The sequence below is a fragment of the Danio rerio genome, chromosome 19, assembly GCF_052040795.2.
Source record: "Danio rerio strain M-AB ecotype USA chromosome 19, GRCz13ab, whole genome shotgun sequence".
Lineage (NCBI taxonomy): Eukaryota > Metazoa > Chordata > Actinopteri > Cypriniformes > Danionidae > Danio > Danio rerio.
This window is the reverse complement of record NC_141039.2, coordinates 37,578,320-37,598,057: the sequence shown is the minus strand read 5'-3', so window position 1 is coordinate 37,598,057 and position 19,738 is coordinate 37,578,320. Positions and strand designations below refer to the sequence as shown.

Genomic DNA, 19,738 nt, shown 5'->3' with positions numbered 1-19,738 from the left:
TGATTTGATCAGCTGTAGTTTGAAATTGTTTTCTTTTAGGGCTTGTTATAGGGTCTCTGTCGCCATCTTATGGATAACATCGTCAACTGTCTTTGCTCAAAGATGCAGAAAATATAAACATTTTAAATTAGGCACTATCCTTATAAATAAACTGAATAAAGCTGACTAACTATGTTCCATACGCTTGCCGCTCTTCTGCGCACTCAAACGACCACTTCTCCGTCATTGGAAGCCAGATAAGCATGTTTGTGTGTTCATTCTCTGGGTGAATACCTATTGCACAATCCAAATTTTGGTTGATGTCTTTTGGACCAGTAGTTTTTGACAAAAGATGGGAAAAGTACCACCTTTGGATGTGTACGGAAGATGATGGCTATTAACAGTGTTCCGTACAGGGCGCATAATTCACCTGCAAAAATGGTCATTGTTTGAAGTCATATTTCAAACTTATGTCAGAATATACTATTATTGTGTTTAACTTGAAATTAATGTTATATTTAATATCTTTTTATGAAAGATTGTCATGAAAGAACCTTACCGTTATTAAAGCTTTAGATCATGCTTATTTTATTACCTTGTGGCAATTTAAAATATTAGAACATTAAATTCATGCAAGTTCACGGTAACTTAACTGACCTTTTATGAATAGAAACATCATCAATGCACAAAGATTATGGGCAAATAGCGTTTGAAGCCTGTCAGCCTCTCTCTGGCGGAGTTGCAAAGTGGTTATCACTCACAACTGACGTTTAAATATCCCCATTTAAAAATATTTATTCAAGAAATGGTCATTTATTTAACAATTTGTGATAACATGATATTCATTCAAATATCACTGTAAAACTGCATTCTGCATAAATTTAATTCAAATGCATTTTTTCTTGCTCTAAATGTCTCTCTCCTAAGCGACTCTCACCTTGACCTTGCCCGATGTTCATTTTCAAGCGCATTAGGTGGACGTAGCAAACTTACAGATTTTTTTCGAAAACATTTGGTAGGAGAGTCTCTGTAATGATCGAGGATGAAAGAAGACAGATTACACAGATATATAGCTTGTCTACGACCTGTAAGTATTTATTCAGAGATTGGTGTTTAAAGGTCATCTATACGGAAAATTGTTGTGTACAGAATAATGTTAGTCTACGTTAGTTGCAATGTAAACGACTACATTCTCGACTAAAAAAAAAAAAGCCTCAAAAGTATATTATTTTGCACAACAGCAGTGATATTTGTCACTAAAGAGGTCCTCTGCTCAGGCCTGGATTAAGAATTCAGAGGCCACTGGGCAAAATTGTCTTGTAGGGCTCCTACCTGGTCGCACCCCTATGTTAAAAAAAAAAAAGAATAACATAATATTTTTAAAATAATATAATCTATAATGTATTGTGGCGGCGCAGTGGGTAGCACGTTCGCCTCGCAGCAAGAAGGTCGCTGGTTCAAGCCTCGGCTCAGTTGGTGTTTCTGTGTGGAGTTTCCATGTTCTCCCTGCCTTCGCGTGGGTTTCCTCCGGGTGTTCCGGTTTCCCCCACAGTCCAAAGACATGCGGTACAGGTGAATTGGGTTGGTTAAATTGTCCGTAGTGTATGAGTGTGTGTGTGAATGAGTGTATGTGAATGTTTCCCAGAGATGGGTTGCGGCTGGAAGGGCATTCGCTGCGTAAAAACTTGCTGGATAAGTTGGCGGTTCATTCTGCTGTGGTGACCCCAGATTAATAAAGGGACTAAGCCGACAAGAAAATGAATGAATGAATAATGTATTGCCTGCATTTTTAAAGTAAATGATATACAGTACATATATTTCTAGTCTACAGAGATTTAACTCATTTTTAAAGCACACTTCGGAAAAAAATATTAATACAACTAGTGAAAATGAATAGATTTTAAGATACTTGTTCAAGTTCACTGAAGCAGTACAAAAAAAATTATGTTTAAGGGTATTTTTAATGTATAACTTCTACACACTTGTAATGTATAAAACACCCCTGGATCCAATTCTATGAATCTGAGTCTTCTATAATACACACACTTATTAATGATTCCTACTTGTCTTGCTCGTGATGAAAACTAGGCAAAATCTGATATGTAGTGGGGGGAAATGAAAAATGAGTTAATCAGACGCTGGACTCGAACCGGGTTCATGATCTCGTCAAAACAAGTTGCCATGCACTTTATGAGCTACGCCAATCATGCTACTGTGTGTTGTGCTCCTTAATTATGTTGTCTCTGTCAATGAAATGGTGATGGGCGGGAATCACTCAATTAGCTTGTTCCAATGATGTGCGCTATTTGCATTTAGCCTAAATAGACACTCCAAAATTGGCATCCCCCCTCCCCCTTCTTCGCAGGGGCCCCAAGTGCGCACAGGCCCCTGGGCCTGTGCCTATAATGCCCATTGGTTAATTGCTTGTTGCTGTATGTGGGCAGAGTAATACACAAGGGTGAAGGGTTAAGAGGCTGGACGAGTGCTGTTGCTGGCAGGATATTGGACGGCTACCGGCCAATTAGATTCAAGAACCAGACAGAACTGTTAAATAAAATATTAAATGCTGAATGAACCGTTAGCGAAAATATTGGAATGTTTCAAGTTGAGTTCTTAAAGTACTGTGGTTTTAAAAGAAATATAAACCACACAAAAATAAAGCTAAAATTACACATTTTTTTATATCTCATATACAATATATCACATTTAAAACAATTTACATCCTAAAGCACTCAACTTTCACTAAAATAACAGTAATGATTCGATTCATCTACAAAATATTTTATTTTATTGTTGTTCAGTGGTTTTGATGAAAGGTTTTAAAATGTTAAAAGACCTCCAAATTATGATCTGTGGTTAATATAAAGTTATCAATTAAGTCGGAAGAACAAACGCGTAATAACAACCTTTGAACATTCTGATATAGCCATTAAGGTGTCGTTTTAGATACGGATATCTCATTCCGCCTTATCTAAAGCTCTGTGATATAATCCTGCTCATCTTGATCCTCCAGTGCGATGTGTCATTCTAGGCCAAAATCCGGATGCTATGTGATACTGAGGCATTCGATTTCATCCAATGAGCTTGCGTTCTGTGTGAATGGCGTGCCTTTGGCTAATCAGATCATTAGTTTGGTGAGAGAAGGCGGGGTTTTGAGTCCATACTCAGCAAACGGAGGCGTTACCACTTCCTTTCTAGGCTGAGAGAGTTAGTGGACGCAAAGTGTGTAGTGGAGAGAAGTGTGTTTAGTTAGTAAAGAAGCTGTAGCCATGGCCCCTAGCACACAAGAGGACGATACCGTCTCCGGTATACGGAAAGGCATACGGGCCATTCTGCTCGGGCCGCCCGGCGCGGGGAAGGGAACGCAGGTGAGAGTTTATCCAAAGGGCCGCGTGGCTCATTCTGAAGCGGGATAGTGCTCTGGGTTATTGAGGTGAAGTTGGTTTTATATTCAGTTCAGTGATATGCTCTATACAGTGTTTACCATAGTAGTGTTACTTTGAATATTCGGTCTGAAATCATATGCAAGTATGACTTCAAAACAACATTGGCCTTATTTAATTGACTGAACATTGTTGTGCTTTAATAGTCAAATACGTTGTTAATATGATTTTACTATTTAGAATTTGCTATTAATACATTCAGAAAGTATATTTTAGAGGAGGAAGTCTAAATGTGTGAATATAAAACCAAATTTACCTCACTGTTTTCCTGGGAATGACACGTTAGCTCACTCAGTAATGTCAGTTATGATATGTAACGTTAACGTCAAGTTCTGTCGTCATGTAACGTTACACATTGTATTTATTTCCAGTTCTGTACGGGTTTATTTAATCTGTAATAAACAAAGGCAACAATGAATTAGACTATTGACAGCTTCGGATATACTGTTAAAGGTGTAGTTCACACAAAAAAGTACAAATGCTCTCTATTTTCTTGCCCTGAAGTGGTTCCAAACATTATTGAAGTAACCTACAGTTGTTTTTATATTCGCACATTCATTTAGTGACATGCTCCCTATATTGTTTACTATGGTAACGTTACTTTGAATATTCGGTTTGAAATTACATGCAAGTATGACTTCAAAACAGCATGAGGACTGTTTAATTGACTGAACATTGTTGTGCTTTGGTAGTCATTGGCTGCTAAAGTGATTTCACTATTTAGATTTTGCAAATAATACTTTCTGAAATTATATTATAGAGGAGGAAGTCTGAATGTGTAAATAGAAAACCAACTTTACCTAAACGTGCTCTGGGAATGATAGCTCACTCAGTAATGTCAGTTCTGATAATATGTAACGTTAAGTTCTGTCTTCATGTAACGATACACCTTGTATTTATTTCCAGTTCTGTATGGGTTTATTTATTCTGTGATAAACAAAAGCAAGACTGAATTAGACTATTGACAGCTTCGGACACACTGTCAAATGGGTAGTTCATACACAATAAAATGTAAAATATCCTCACTGTTTACTCACCCTCAAGTGGTTCCAAACCTTATTGATGTAAAGTTGGTTTGATATTCGCATATTTTGACTTTAGCTTTCCAAATATAATTTCAGAAAAGTATTCTTTGAAATTTACACCAAGCTACAACATTGTTCACAGTCAATTCATTGAAGTTGATGTTGTTTTGAAGTCATACTTGCTTTCGATTTAAGACCCGATATTCAAAGTAGCATGTCACAAACTGTCATTGGTCAAAAATGAACCAATGTGCAAATATAAAACCAACTTTGCCCCAATCCAAACCTTTGAGTTTCTTTCTACTGTTAAACCTTGTGGAAAATATTTCAAAGAAAACCATTGACTTCCAAATACTATCAAAGGTTAGTATTAACTTGTATTAATTTGTACTAACTACTAATGGTTAAAGTTAAGGTTTCCAGTTTTCTTCAAAATATCTTTATTTTTGTGTTTAACAGAAGAAAGTCAAATAAGTTTGGACCAAATCAAACATGACAGACTTTTCTGAAGGATACACTGAAAATGATTGATCAATGAAGCTGTCATTTATTAAAGATGTCTGTTCCACCCAAGAAAAACATCACACAGGCTTGAAATGTCATAATTTTGGGTTGGACTTCTAAACCTTATCAAACAAAATTTTCTGTCCTGTTGAGCAACCGAAATAAATCTAGAAGAAGCATATCAGCTTTGCAGATAGTTCAGCAGAAGATACCTGGTTAGTAATGTTGCTTGCTGATATTAGGCAACTTTTGAGTCAACAGTTAAAACTTGGCTTATGATTGTGCTTGCAACATAACTGTGAATGAGATTAATAGTTCCCAGTGGTGGTGTAACGGATCACAAATCTCATTGTTTGGATCACATAATGGTTTTTGAGTCATGGATCGGACCATTTTTCAGACCAGTAAAAAGGGGAGGAGACAAATATAATTTGCTTTCCATTTATTACAAAAACACTACTGCAAGACACTTTTGGTTTTAACAAACAGAACATAGAACTTAATAATAATAATAATAAATAAAATAAAGATATAATCAGTAAATAAAAATAAATAGTAACATTTTCAGTTCTGTAAAAAAATCACTACTACTACTACTGTTACTGATAACACTAAATGTAGAAATCTGACATAATTTGTTCAACCCATATTTATTTTTAGTCTCATATTCAATAAATGATTTAGTTATTCACTCATAAATCTTCATGTTTCATTGCTAGATGATAATTTTTGACGAATTATTCAGTGGTTTATTTTTGGTGGCTGGTTGTCACCACCTATTGATGAAAGTATGCAGTTGTTGCCTACAGCTTTAATTTTTGAACGTTGTTAAATGCATATATGACAGTGATTTTAATCTTTACCTTAAACATCAGTGGTTCGATCTAAACTACTAACTGTTATCCCAGTACTTCTGTGTTATTGACTATTTGAAACTTCATGACTAACTCAAAAGACTAAACAATGAATCTCTTGATTCTTGCGTTTTCAGATTTGAATGTAGCGATTTGAAGGATTTAATAAACATATGCAAATCACCATCATTTATATTTTATGTTGCGTGGGTGTTGAGATCCCGATCTTTGAATGATTAATGGTGCAGCTCACACTGAATTTATTAATGCATGCTAAACTAGTGACAGAAAACACCTTTAATGAAACCCACCACATCCCATAACCTACCACAACTTCTTCTGTCATCATTATATTTTACAGGAAACCCTAAATACTTTCATACATGTGATTTAAATGCAAGAGAGGCGATCTTTCTGTGATCGTACAAATTTAGGATTAATGTAAAAAATAATTATTAATCCATGGGTCACGTGTGTTCCGAACCGGGGGTTGTGATCCATATGAATCACGGATCAACCATGATCTGTTTCACCCCTTGTTTACAGTTGTTCATATATGCACTATTTTATAACCCTGTTTCTCGTCTAATTTCTATAATTTGTTAAATTTCCACCCCACAGGCACCCAAGCTTGCAGAGAAATACTGCGTGTGCCATTTAGCTACTGGGGACATGCTGAGGGCTATGGTGGCATCTGGCTCAGAGCTCGGCCAGCGTCTAAAGGAAACCATGGATGCAGGCAAACTGGTGAAATGAATGTTTCCATATTTACATTACTTTTAGTCCAATATGCTACTTGGATGGAATAAATGCTGAGTCTCTCTTCATCTCTCATTTTCTTTAGGTGAGTGATGAGATGGTGGTGGAGCTCATAGACAACAACCTGGACACACCATCATGCAAGAATGGATTCCTGCTGGACGGATTTCCCCGCACCGTCAAACAAGCAGAAATGGTGAGGATTTTACTGCAAACAATTGAGCATCCAATTGAGTATAAAATGCACCTTTAACATTTGTGTGCTGTTGGGGATGTTTTCATCCACCCTGGGGTAATTTTGAGTCTTAATTTGGTTACAACTTTCTCAGTGTTTCAGCAAATGGAATGATTTCTGCTTATTTTGTCACTTGCATCTTTTGGAAAAATGCTTTGAACAATTCAACTATTAAGTACCCTTTCATTATGTTTGTGGCTGTTTTTGCCCCATTGACTTCCATTATAATGCATTTCTTTTTTTAATTGCAAAGCCATGACACTGTATTATCATGCATTCTTGATTGTTACTGGTTTTTCCCTGTTGGGTAAAGGTAAAACTTGTAATTTTTACTGTTGATCATCAGTTGCAGTGCAAAAAAAAGCTAGTTCCTGCCATAAAATTATATGGAGTATAAGGTCTGAGAGAGATCTTTGTGCGCTTTATATGTTTGAGAAAATAAGAAATAAGCTGTTCTCCTCTCAGAACTGGACTGTCCTGCTTTTAATGATTCCAGAAGGCTTTATTATGAAATGAACTCTATTAAGGACATTTTTAGCAAAGTGACCAGGAAAATTGTAGAATTTCTATCATGTATTAGCGTAAAATAAATTGTATTTAATTTATGTTTTCATTTGTTTGTTAATTTTTAATTATATATTTATTATTGAAATATTCTTGCCTTGAAAATAGCCTTGGTTGCTGACATGGCATTAAATAAAAATACATTACATTACAGCTCTCAGTACATAGTAAACATGGTATGTGTATTTATGCATGCACACTATAATTTCTTGCTTTACTCCCTATAACTCCATATAAAATCTAAAACTTTTTTTGCACAGTCCTATCTAAAGGTTTAATGGTGCCAACTGATGATCAAGAGTAAAATTAACATTTTTACCTGTTCCCAACAGTCAAAATGCATGATTATTTGGTGTCATGGCTTTGCAATCAAAAAATCTTGTTCTAATGGAAGTCAATAGGTTAAAAACAACCTTGAACATAATGAAAGAGTAGTCAATTTGAAAAGTACACAAGGGTTAATTAACAATTTTTGGCTGTTTCTCATTTGTAGCTGGATGACCTCATGGAGAAGCGTAGTGAGAAACTGGACTCTGTTATTGAGTTCTCTGTCGATGACTCCCTGCTGGTCCGCAGGATCTGTGGAAGGTAAGAGCATGGAGGGTCCTGTAAGTGTGAACCATTAGATTAGAAGCAATCACCCAAAAACCACCTTTCTAAAATCTTCATTGTTAATGAGATGGTTCACCCAAAACCATGCAAATATGTGAGTTTATCTGTTGAAAACAAAATAAGATATTCTGAAGAAAATTACAAACTGAGAGTCATTGACATTCCTCAATACATTAAAGCAATACAGTGAAAGTCAATGGCTACCTGTTTCCAGCCTTCTTCAAAATACCTTTTGGGTTTAACAGAAGGTGAAAATTAGGTGGAGAATGAGTAAAGAGAAGATCTGTAATATAGGTCTTCCTTCTTCCTTTTGGTAGGAATTGTAAAGCATGGAAATGATATTCTTGCTTGAAATTTCAATACAACATCGGTGGCAAAATATATTCTATATTGCGCTGTATATCTGAGTTCAACACATAAACAAAAACAATCAAATTTGGGCAGTCACTTGGCACTAGAGATCATTTGTTGATCGTACGTTAATGCTCTTGAATGTGAGCTTGCGGTGGCTATTATAATGTGATTAAATGATCAGAATAAACCTAAAGTTCATTTTTGTCGCTCCTCAGGCTCATTCATCAGCCCAGCGGGCGATCTTATCATGAAGAGTTTCATCCTCCCAAGGAGCACATGAAGGATGATGTAAGAAACCAAAACTTCATTTATTGATAAGACCTGTGTTGGGGTAACTCATTACAAGTTATGTTAGGAGATTACTTTTTTCCATGTAACTAGTAAAGTAATCGATTACTTTCACATTTCCAATAATATGTCTGCATTTAGTTTTTCAAAAAAATTAATTAATAAATAAATAACGGCAGTTACATTGGTTTTCCAATTGTTGTATAGGAGGAGCTCTTCTGTCATTGTGTTGTGAGAGAGTTGTGCATATCTGTTCATATTATTCTTATAGTACTTGTATTTTAACTAAAATGTGAGCATGCATTTCCTCATCACACTTGCACAAAAACAGATTCAGTATTCTTTAGTACCCTTAAAATGATTAAAAAAAGTTAAATGGAAACTCGGGATATTTATTCCTGAAGAGGTTTTTTCCCATGCATACTGTTCATGCAATCCACAAAGGTTGCTTTTTAACTGCGCCTCGACTCTATACACATGAGTTTACGTTTGCTTCTGCTTTTCAATTTACATTTCACTTTTGGTGTAAACAGGGCTTTACATTTAAAAATATTCACTTTTATATATTGTAACAAGCATCAACAAACATGTCCAGCCTAGATTAATTTAACAAGTGTAAGTAGTCCATTACGTTCCTTAAAGTATCTAAATACCATATTTAGTTACATTTTAAAAGAAATAATGCATAATTATTTATTTAAAGATTTTTTTTGCCTTTATCACAGCCATATCTCCCTGCAGCCCAAGACCGGTTACTCGCTGAAGCTAAATAGGGCTTACCTGGATGAGAGACCACATGGGAAGATTAGGTTGCTGTTGAAAGTGGTGCTAGTGAGGCCACTTAAGGAACACTTACCCTGTGGCCTGTGTGAGTCTTAATGACCCAGTAAAGTGAAGGGGACACTATACTGTCAGTAAAGCATCGTCTTTTGGATGAGATGTTAAACCAAGGTCTTGACTCTCTGTGGTCACTCTGTGGCCCTTGGACTTTGTCCCATGGCTTTTATAGCATCCAAGTAGATGTGTGAGAGACCCCCTCTCCATGATTGTGAAGCGCTTTAGGTGTATGGCCATAAACAATAAATGTGCTATATAAACACACATAACATTACGTTCATTTGATAGCACAGTAGGATGACAGGAAATGTTGGATGGGATGGGATTGGGAAAGGTCCATGAGTCGGGATTAGAAGTCAGGGATCCCCAGACCACTACTGCGGTTTATATCAGTGCATTAACTTCTGGGCTTTATGAGCTAACATAATGCATTAATTTTAAAGTCGCTTTTCCCAACACTGGACAAGACACCCATGAGCAGCACTGTTGTGATGTTTGGCTTTTATCCACAGGTGACCGGAGAACCTCTGATCCGCCGTAGTGATGATAATGAAACTACTCTGCGCTCTCGACTAGAGTCTTACCACAGGCAGACGTCTCCTCTAGTGCAGTACTACAGCGCCCGCGGCCTGCACACCGCCATCGATGCTTCTCAGTCCACCGACCTCGTCTTTGCCTCAATCCTCGCTGCCTTCTCTGCTGCTACCTGTAAAGATCTCGTTTATTTTGTCTAAATAATCTCTGCATCTCCTCTTCCTTGTATGCTTTATAATCATTTAATTCATTTCGTGCTTTGTGGCAAAACATGGCTCTTCTGAGGAAAAAAATCAATAATAAATTTGATTGTAAAACTCAAACTAAATGTAATGTCTCATTGATTAGGATTACATTCAGTTGTTTATAAGCCTTCATTTTACGATGGTACTGTAGCGCTTTTTCTCTAACCAGACACCTGTAAAAAGGTATGGTTATGTCATTTACACTAAATGAAATGTAATAATTACTAAGACTTTCTGGTTGTCTTGAGTCTTGTAGTAATGCACGATCTCCACCAGAGGTCGTATGAATGCCTGGTTACATTATTGAATGAAAGAAATTAATCATTAAATGCTTTATTGCTTATGTTTATCAGTCTGTGAATCATTAATTTACGTCTGGAACTTTCTCTTTTTTTTCCTGCAGCTGTATGAAATCCAGTTTCTCCCATCCAGGTTGAACCAGATGTGAAAATAATGGATGGGGGGGAAAAGGGGACGCTGGAAGTGTCTCAGATGTTAATTTTTGAACATTCCATGTAGTGAGTGTGTTTTGTAATGAACACCGATTCGACTGAAACCCAGTTGATGACCTCCAATAAACTGGAGAATATTTTCTACTACATTACAATGCAGTGTTGATTCTTTTTAATTCTCCTTTTCCATATTTACCTCTAAGTTATCAAAAGGAATAAAAATAGGTCAGTGATGTGGTATTGTGGATTGGCTGTCAATCAGGGCCGGGGTGGGAATCTTTTTCAGCCCTGGAGTTTCAAGCCTCAGACCGGCCCACCTCAGTTCACCACTGACTATATTAAAATAAGGTTATTTCCAATTCAGTTTCTAATTACACTATCATGTCTTTTTTTTTGAGAAAACAGCTCTTTTAGAACTTCAAATGTTCAACAACCCTTACAGTATTATGTCTTAACAATAAAAATGAAAAAAAAAATTTGTTACTCAGACAAGGACCGAACCCAGTACCAGTGGTAACCACTGTACCACAACAGCTGTACGTTGAATGGTGACTTATCTAGTTATATCATCATTAACCTGCAGGCTGCATCCTGCTCACGAGGCTACGAGAAAATAGATAAAAAGAGCAGAGCTGCGGTAAAATAATGAATAAGAAGGCTGTGGTCAAGTAAATAAATAAATAATTTTTAAAAAGTGTGACTGCTGAAAGCGACAGATTCTGGAACTAGGGACACCGGCCCTCGCGGCCAAAAAACGGACCGGCCCACCGGGAATTCTCCCGGTCCTCCCGATTAGCCAATCCGGGCCTGCTGTCAATTAGATTTTAAGATCGCTGAATTCAAAGGCAAAGGCTGATGATTGTGAGTCTGCAGGGGTTTTTATAAGGTGACTGAATAAACAGGATACGCCATCATAAATTATATGAAAGGCAAAGGCCTCTAGATAACGCTTATTTTACCAAAATAAAATGTGATCACGCCTTAATTTAATTGGGGCAGTAAGGTCTGACTTTGCTATGACAAAAGTCTTGTCACTTAACAGAAATAATGTACAGTACAGAATATAAAGTCATAGTGCAGTGGGAAAAGAATGAATATTGTGTTTGACTCGCAAGAGATTGGACGACTGCATTCATGCATCCCTGCAATGACTCTAATAACTTGATAATAAAATCATCTGGAATGGCAAAGAAAGCGTTCTTGTAGGACTCCTAGATTTCATCAAGATTCTTTGGATTCATCTTCAAGGCCTCCTCCTTCATTTTACCCCAGACATGCTCAATAATGTTCATTTCTGGTGACTGGGCTGGCCAATCCTGAAGCACCTTGACTTTTGCTTTCAGCAACTTTGATGTGAAGGCTGAAGTATGAGGAGCGCTATCCAGCTGAATAATTTGCCCTCTCCTATGGTTTGTAATGTGATGGGCAGCACAAATGTCTTGACACCTCAGGCTCTGCGGATGCCCCACACTGAATGTAACCCTAAATCATGATTTTTCCTTCACCAAACTTGACTGATCTTTGTGAGAATCTTGGGTCCATGCTGGTTCCAGTAGGTTTTCTGCAGTATTTGTGATGATTTGATTTCAACAGATTTCAACAGATGATTCGTCTGAAAAATCTACCTTCTGCCACTTTTCCAAGCAATCAACTAGAAATCAAGATATTATTTGTTGCCCTTACAACTGGGAATCATGACAAGACTTTTGTCAGGTAGTGTACATAGTCGTCATAAAGTGATGGATGTGGTCAGCAACTACAGTCGGGCAGGTTTTGGATGGGCATTTACTGAAAGTTTTCAGAAACTTATTACAATGCTACAATTTTGGAGCAAAAATCAGGGAAGTGCGAGTGTATGAAGTGTAATGCTGGGTTTCCCTGATCATGGAAACAACTAGATGCATCAGGGAGTTTTCAAATAGTTTTTTCCAAGCAACATTATAAATAAACATACATATACACACTTTTTTTTTATTAAAGACATTACATAGGCCTTTATTTTTTATACTAAGTTAAAGCTATTTTCAATAACCTACCTTCACACAAAAGCAATACTATTTCATTCCATTTTCAAAAGCTTAATATTAAAATTGTAGGATATATATATATATATATATATATATATATATACTTCCTGATATAACTTCCTGAATGCCCAATTTTATCCTAATTAAACTGTTAATTAAACCTAATTGAATGTGATTTTATTTAATATTAGTCTTTAAACTATTGAAACAAGTTTAAGAATTATAAATGTCCACTTTCACAGTATGAGGCCTCTTGGCTGGTTAACCTCTTACAAGTTCATTCTTAGTCCCTTTATTCATCAGGGGTCGCCACAGCAGAATGAACCACCAACTTATCCTTTGTAAATCTGTTTTACACAGCCCTTCCCTTCCTTGCAGTCCAGTACTGGGAAAACACACTTATTTACACACATACACTACGGTTAATATGGACTGTGGGGGAAACCTCGGGCAGGACATGTAAACTCTACACAGAAACGTCAACTGACCCAGCCGGGATCCGAACCAGCAACCTTCTTGCTGTGAGGCGACAGTGCCTCACCACTAACTACTGAGCCACCGCTTCTGTATGCGTTTCGTTGTATTATAACATGTGTATGCGTTTAACTTGTACTCACGTGCTCTGGTATTCAGGAAATTGTTTTGAAGACTCGTTTGAAGGCCGTGTTTTGCTAAACAAATTACAACTTTGGCGTTACGACGCACCTTTTCCGTTTCGAGCTGACGTAAATGGGCGGAGCTTATCACTCGAAGGCCAGTGGCGTCACACGCAGGGGCTTTCCTCGGTGACGTGAATGGAAAAGAGAATCAAGCTGCGGACATAATCTGAGCGATATCACGTTCAAGCCAGAAAAAAGGGCTGAAATCTTCCCCGCGGACTGACGGTCGGGGAAATGCTGTAGCACAGAGCTCTCGGGTTACATTTGTTAGCTTTACAGTGTAGTTAGTTGAATGTGACGGTTGTAGAAAAGCAGCGAATCTCACTGCGCACCGCCCTGTTCTGCTTCTGTACTATCAGATATCATCAGGACGGTAAGTGCTCTACAGATCCGCCGTCATCGCTACAATGGACAATTCTCACCCAGTTTACCTGTTATTATATGATGTAAAACTACCGTGATGCTGGCAAAATGTTTTGATATCTCCATGTATGATAGCACATATCTTGTTTGGATGACTGGCTGCTTGAATACAATCAGCATTGTGTTATTTTAATGTACACTGTTGTTAAAAGGCAGAAATACCACAAAATTGCCCTACAGTAAAGGAATTAGCTTATTTAAACAATTGTGATTTAATAAACACTCAGAGAATGTCAAAATTGAATAATAAATTTATTCTCTTACACACATTTATCACCAAAAATATTAATTATAAATAATATATTTGCTTAATTTCAGCATTATGGATGTGACATTTGCAGTAAAAATTCAAAACATAAATTGACAGAGAAAGTCTTTGTTAACATTATATTGAAACATCTGTTTATATTTTCCAAAACAACTCCCCTTAGAGTTATGGGATCAGAAAGATAAAATCTTTTTATATTTTACATGAGGAAAATAAACATGCGTTATAGATGTGACAAAAAAAGTCAGCGAGTTTACAGTATACAACATACTTCGTAGAAATTCTGTAAATGAAACTGCACAATTACACTATATTAATATTTAATATGGATATATACATTAAATAGAGTATTTTAAATTATCAATGAACATATTCCCCCTGTGTGTGTATATATAAAATGGTACCTAAATAGAAAAGGAAATGTAGGAATGGACTTTAGAACAACTTTTGTCCATCAGCAATTGAGTGTATCATTGGGGTTTTACTATTGATCAATTCTATGTGATTGACAAGTCGTTCCACCCTTACAGCAGTAATCTTTGATTACAGATTATGTGGGTCATTCATAAGTAAAAATGATGTGCTCAAATAAATTAGTTATAATAAACACTACTATAATATTCCATAAGTGTTATTTTAATTTATTTAATATAAACATATTAAGGGATAATTCACCCAGTTTTAAGCTTCTTCCTTCTGTTTAAAACAAATAAGATAATCTGAAGAATATTAGGTGGAAAAGCAGCCTTTGACATCCATAGTAGGAACCATAAAAATACTGTGGAAGTCAATGACCTGTTTAAGTTCTTTCCACCAAATATCTTGCTTTCCAAACAAAGTTTTATGTTGACCCTGGCAAAAACACACTCTTTGTGGTGTTACTTCCTCAATAACACCTTTCCAAAAATAGTGTACATGTTCGTCATTAACTTCACAGTATGTCATAAACTCATTGAGCAACTAACTGTACACGTGTTGGGAGTTTTAGCTCTTCCTTCTAGTGTAAGACAGAAATGCACAGTACAACTTGAGTTTCAATTCTTCTTTTGCCTCACCAAACATGAGGTTAATTCCAGTCTTGTCTTGTTTTTCTGAAATGTTGGGGTAATTCTTTTTACAGTAAACCACCCTATGATTGTCGAGAACTGATAAAATCGAGATCTTAGGTTTCACAAGAAAGCCGTGGCTGGTTTTAGCTGTTGTTGTCAGTGCCTGTAAATGCCGCACAGTAGTGTTAGTGTTGAGTGTTGCTTGTGAATCTACGTAAAAGGTATTTGTGATCATGTTATTAGAGTGTTATTGGAGATTGCTATGAGGATCGGGTAAAGGATGTGGGATGAGCTGGAGAACAGACAGTCTGGTTCTTATAGCACGGAGGGGACGTGAATCAGCGCAACACCTGCTCTGAACAGACACTCACACAGACTCACAGCTTAAAGAGATTTCATTAAGTATTACAACTCTTCTAATGGGTTAGTTAGTCAGTCCGTCTGCCAGTACTTCCTGCTGGAAAACTCTTACAGTGGAGGATCAAAATTTGGACCGATCTTTAGCTTAGTTCAATGTAAAAATGTCAATTCTATTGTTTATTCACCCTCATGGTGTTTCAAACTAACACAATTGAAGATATTTGTAATAAATTCAGAGAGATTTCTGTCCCTCCGTTGACTAAGCCAAATATTAATAACGAGACCCACAAAGAAATCCATAGTAATGAAGCTGTTAATTAAGTTGAACCTATTGGCTTTAATGTTGTGTTCACACTAGACACGGATGAAGCGTCAAGTGCGAGTGATTTACATGTTAAGTCAATGTAAAGACGCGGGCGTTTCACATAAATGATGCGATTCGTGTTTTGCACTTTTGACGATTCGATCGAGTTGGAAAATGCGGACATTCACGCCACGTTAACCAATCAGGAGCTTGCTCTAGTTTGGGCGTGATTATGACGTAGAGCCTGCAGTTGGTGTCCCGAGGGGAAATCCTCCTGTCGACACCGGACAGCAGCTTATCAAACTGGGCTTAGCTCAGTCAGAAGCACCGCTGCAAGCTTCCATCATCCAGGTATAGTTTCTGGAGGAGTTTATGAACTCACAGAAAGGATCTAGTGTACTGAGACACGACGCCGAATGAATCTACGGTGTTTTTCAGCCCTCCTAAAGCAGATAAATGCAGCTAATCTCTCAATAAGTTAACCATTTAGCAATGATTCTAGAGTCACCGGGTAGACTATTTTGAAGTGAATTTGCCGTGTGAATGAAGCGAGTAAACTCAAAATGTTCACGCGTCTATTTACATGTGAATAACTAGATTCATTCGTAGGTGCCGCATCTGGTTTGAACAGCATAAGACTTTAATTCAATTCATTGAATTCATATCATATTCATACTCATACCTAGGTCCACACGGAATCTGATTCGCAGAAATCCACAGAATTTTGGCCCATCATTGAGTCTACTTGTGTAAATGTGTACATTTATATTTATTCTGTTTTTAAATTAACTTCGACTAATACTAATTTCGTAATTATATTGACTAATATGAAAGTGTTAATTTGATTTATTTACAATACAGTTTGTACAATAATATTTTCTGTCTTTTAGTAGAGATAATTTATGAGAGACTTGCTTTGTTTACCAAATAAGTGGATCTAGATAGATTTTCATTGTAAACATTACATAAAAGTTAAAAAGGTATTGTTTTTACTTCATATATTACGTTTTTTGTTACGATACTCCCAAAATAATTCTGCATAATCCGCAGACTTTTTACAAAATTCTCTGCAGAAATAGTAAAAAACGTCAACAGATTCTGTCTGGCCCTGCTCATTCCATATCATAGACATATTCCTATAGATTCATATTCATTCATGGCTCATTAAATTCACACTTTAAGACTTGAGTTCATATCGTACTTCGTTTCGAGTTTTGGGTGAATCTATTTTGAATGGAGGGACAGAAGTCGCTCATATTTCAACAAAAATATCTTTATTTATGAAAAAAAATTGTACTTTTGAACAAATGCCTTATGAATATATTAGCATTAACATTATAACATGAACATATTAACATAACTATGTAAATATTATGGATTAGTTTACCTAAATAAATAATTATTGTTATTATCACTGCTCATGATTTTATTATCCAAAATAATAATGGTTATTTTATTATAATTTTTATTCTGCTGTAGTACTCAACTTTTTGAATTTGCATTTACTATTTACTCATATTTGTAGATTTTCTGTTTTAATTTGAACTTTTAGTATTTTATTAATTTTAAGCCTTACGGTGCTCAGCATATATAAGCACACCCCTCACTAATCTCTCTTTCAAATTCATATTTTTAATAGGAATACTCTACAATATTATATTTGTGCATATACATTAGATCAGTCAGTACAGCCAAATCTGGAGCTTATCTATCAAAATAACATATGATAACGGTCCAAAAACTAAAACTAGTACAGCCAAATGTATATATTAAAGAAATATCTTAAATACAAATTTGAAAAAGAGGAAAAAATCAAGAGATCAACATTTTTTTTGCATTATTTTGCTTGAATTTAATTATATTATATTTCAGTTTTTTTAAATATGTGTAGTGACTAAAATAATATTTTAATAAATATATCTGTATAATAAATCTGTTTTATTTAAATGCACCAAAACACATTGCCTTTATTTACTGAGAAATTGATACGAATATTAACTTTCAAAATTATGCTGAGCACAGAATTTCAGGTATAGTTTCCATTTGCCAAGGCATACTTTTAATCAAGTTTATATAAAAGTATTTTAAATATTCCTAAATATATAAAAAATTTTTCAGAAGAAAATGTTTTGAAAAATCTGTTAAATAATCTTAAATATACAGTTGAAGTCAGAATTATTAGCCCCCCTGAATTATTAGACCGCTTGTTTATTTTTTTCCCCAATTTCTGTTTAATGGAGAGATATTTTTTAAGACACTTCTATACAGCTTAAAGTGACATTTAAAGGCTTAACTAGGTTAATTAGGTTAACTAGGCAGGTTAGGATAATTAGGCAAGTTATTGTTTAATGATGGTTTGTTCTGTAGATTATCGAGAAAAAATGTAGCTTAAATGGGCTAATAATTTCGTCCCTAAAATGGTGTTTAAAAAATTAAAAACAGCTTTTACTCTATCCGAAATAAAACAAATAAGACTTTTTCCAGAAGAAAAAATATTATCAGACATACTGTGAAAGTTTTCTTGTTCTGTTAAACATCATTTGGAAAATATTTTAAAAAGAAGAAAAAAATTTGAAGGGGGCTAATAATTCTGACTTCAACTGTATATAAAAGGTTTTTCAAATCATTATCTTTTGTCACATTTTGTAAAGTAGTGAACCCTCGGTTGTTGGTAATAGTTAGTGAATAACTACTTAAATGTCATATCATATGGAATATCTTACTGTTCATATAAACTGCTTTCATAAGAAATCCCCCTTTTTATGTACCCTGAAAGAAAATAGATCAAATGTTTAGGGAAAATGAGACTGAGTAAATGTCAGTTTCATTATATGAGTGATGTTTTCACCTTCTTTACTTTGCTGCAAATTGAAATAATTGAACAATACTTTGTGCACCATACTGTATGATATAGATGCTCATGGAAAAACAAGACAGCAGGACCAGTGCTAACAACAACAAACAGCTTCAGATGTGACTCAAATGGTTATGTAATGGCCAGAGATCCAGTAGCTTACCTGTACACCAAATTAACCATGTGACCGGTGTGTGTGTGTGTGTGTATGTGGTGAGATAGAGACAGACTGAGCTGTAGTCTAGGGCTATAGAATGATAGGAAAGTGCTGATGTGTGCAGGTTCAGGGTTTGTCGCGGGCAGAAGTGCTGAGACGCTGTCAGTCTAGCTCTGTCTTTCTCCCACGGTAACACATTTGTCAAGATGGCTTGTGGTGTATCGCTGGCTGGAGACCAAACTCTGTACACACTTACTGTGTTATTGTGTTTAATTTTTCCCTCATTGCTCTGTGTGTTCTGTTCTGTTCTCTTCTATTTTATTCTGTTCTGTTTTATTCTATTCTGTTCTATTTTATTCTAATCTATTCTGCTCATTGTTTTATTTATTATTAATTAATTGTTTTATTTTAATTTATTTTTGTTTATTTTTATGTAATTTTTCTTTTTATTTAACTTTATTTAAATGTATTTAATATTAAATATTTAATTTTTAAATATTTAGCTTTATATTTAATTTAGTTTAATTTATTTTTTGTTTCATTAGAACTTTGTTTATTTTAATTAAATATTTTTTTTTATTTATTTTAATAAATTATATTTATTTAGATTATTTTTGTTTTGTTTAATTTAGCTTGGTTTAGTAATTTAGTTTTTATTTGTATTTAACGAGTTAGTTTTATTTAATTTGCACTTATTTAATTTTATTTAATAATAAAAATATTTAATTTTAAATTAAATTTTAAATATTTAGTTTTACATTTAACTTATTTTTTATTTTAATTTTGTAAAATTTTGTTTTGTTTATATATATATATATATATATATATATATATATATATATATATATATATATATATATAAATACATTTTATTTATGTTATTTTGATTTTGTTTAATTGAGCTTATTTAATTTTCCTTTTTTATTTAACTTTATTATTTTATATTAATGTT

At 35.1% G+C, this 19,738-nt stretch overlaps 2 protein-coding genes and 1 long non-coding RNA gene across 8 annotated transcripts in view; 2 read left to right on the top strand and 1 right to left on the bottom strand.

Annotated features, from left to right (window-relative positions):
* Nucleotides 1–1,047: 1,047 nt before the first annotated feature.
* LOC147832612 (uncharacterized) lies at nucleotides 1,048–13,434 on the bottom strand. Its single transcript, XR_015517032.2, has 2 exons — nucleotides 13,330–13,434; nucleotides 1,048–1,323 (listed from the first exon to the last, which is right to left on the bottom strand). It is a non-coding gene; the product is annotated as an uncharacterized LOC147832612 (long non-coding RNA).
* ak2 (adenylate kinase 2) lies at nucleotides 3,170–10,840 on the top strand. 2 transcript variants are annotated; one of them, XM_087293958.2, is made up of 7 exons: nucleotides 3,170–3,347; nucleotides 6,427–6,552; nucleotides 6,650–6,760; nucleotides 7,857–7,951; nucleotides 8,545–8,617; nucleotides 9,967–10,162; nucleotides 10,637–10,840. In XM_087293958.2, the coding sequence occupies exons 1-7, from the start codon at nucleotides 3,249–3,251 to the stop codon at nucleotides 10,642–10,644; spliced, it is 708 nt and encodes a 235-aa protein (XP_087150084.2). In that variant the 5' UTR covers nucleotides 3,170–3,248; the 3' UTR covers nucleotides 10,645–10,840. The 2 variants fall into 2 exon arrangements, with proteins under 2 accessions (XP_087150084.2, NP_997761.1); NM_212596.1 differs by having other exon boundaries at nucleotides 3,191–3,347; nucleotides 9,967–10,837.
* A 62-nt stretch (nucleotides 13,435–13,496) lies between the features above and the next one.
* rnf19b (ring finger protein 19B) overlaps nucleotides 13,497–19,738 on the top strand; it is a 44,345-nt gene continuing 38,103 nt past the window's right edge. For all 5 annotated transcript variants that reach the window (XR_015945223.1, XR_015945222.1, XR_015516028.2 and 2 more), the window contains exon 1: nucleotides 13,497–13,744. The gene's annotated coding sequence lies outside the window, so the exon portion shown is untranslated. The remainder of the gene's footprint in view (nucleotides 13,745–19,738) is intronic.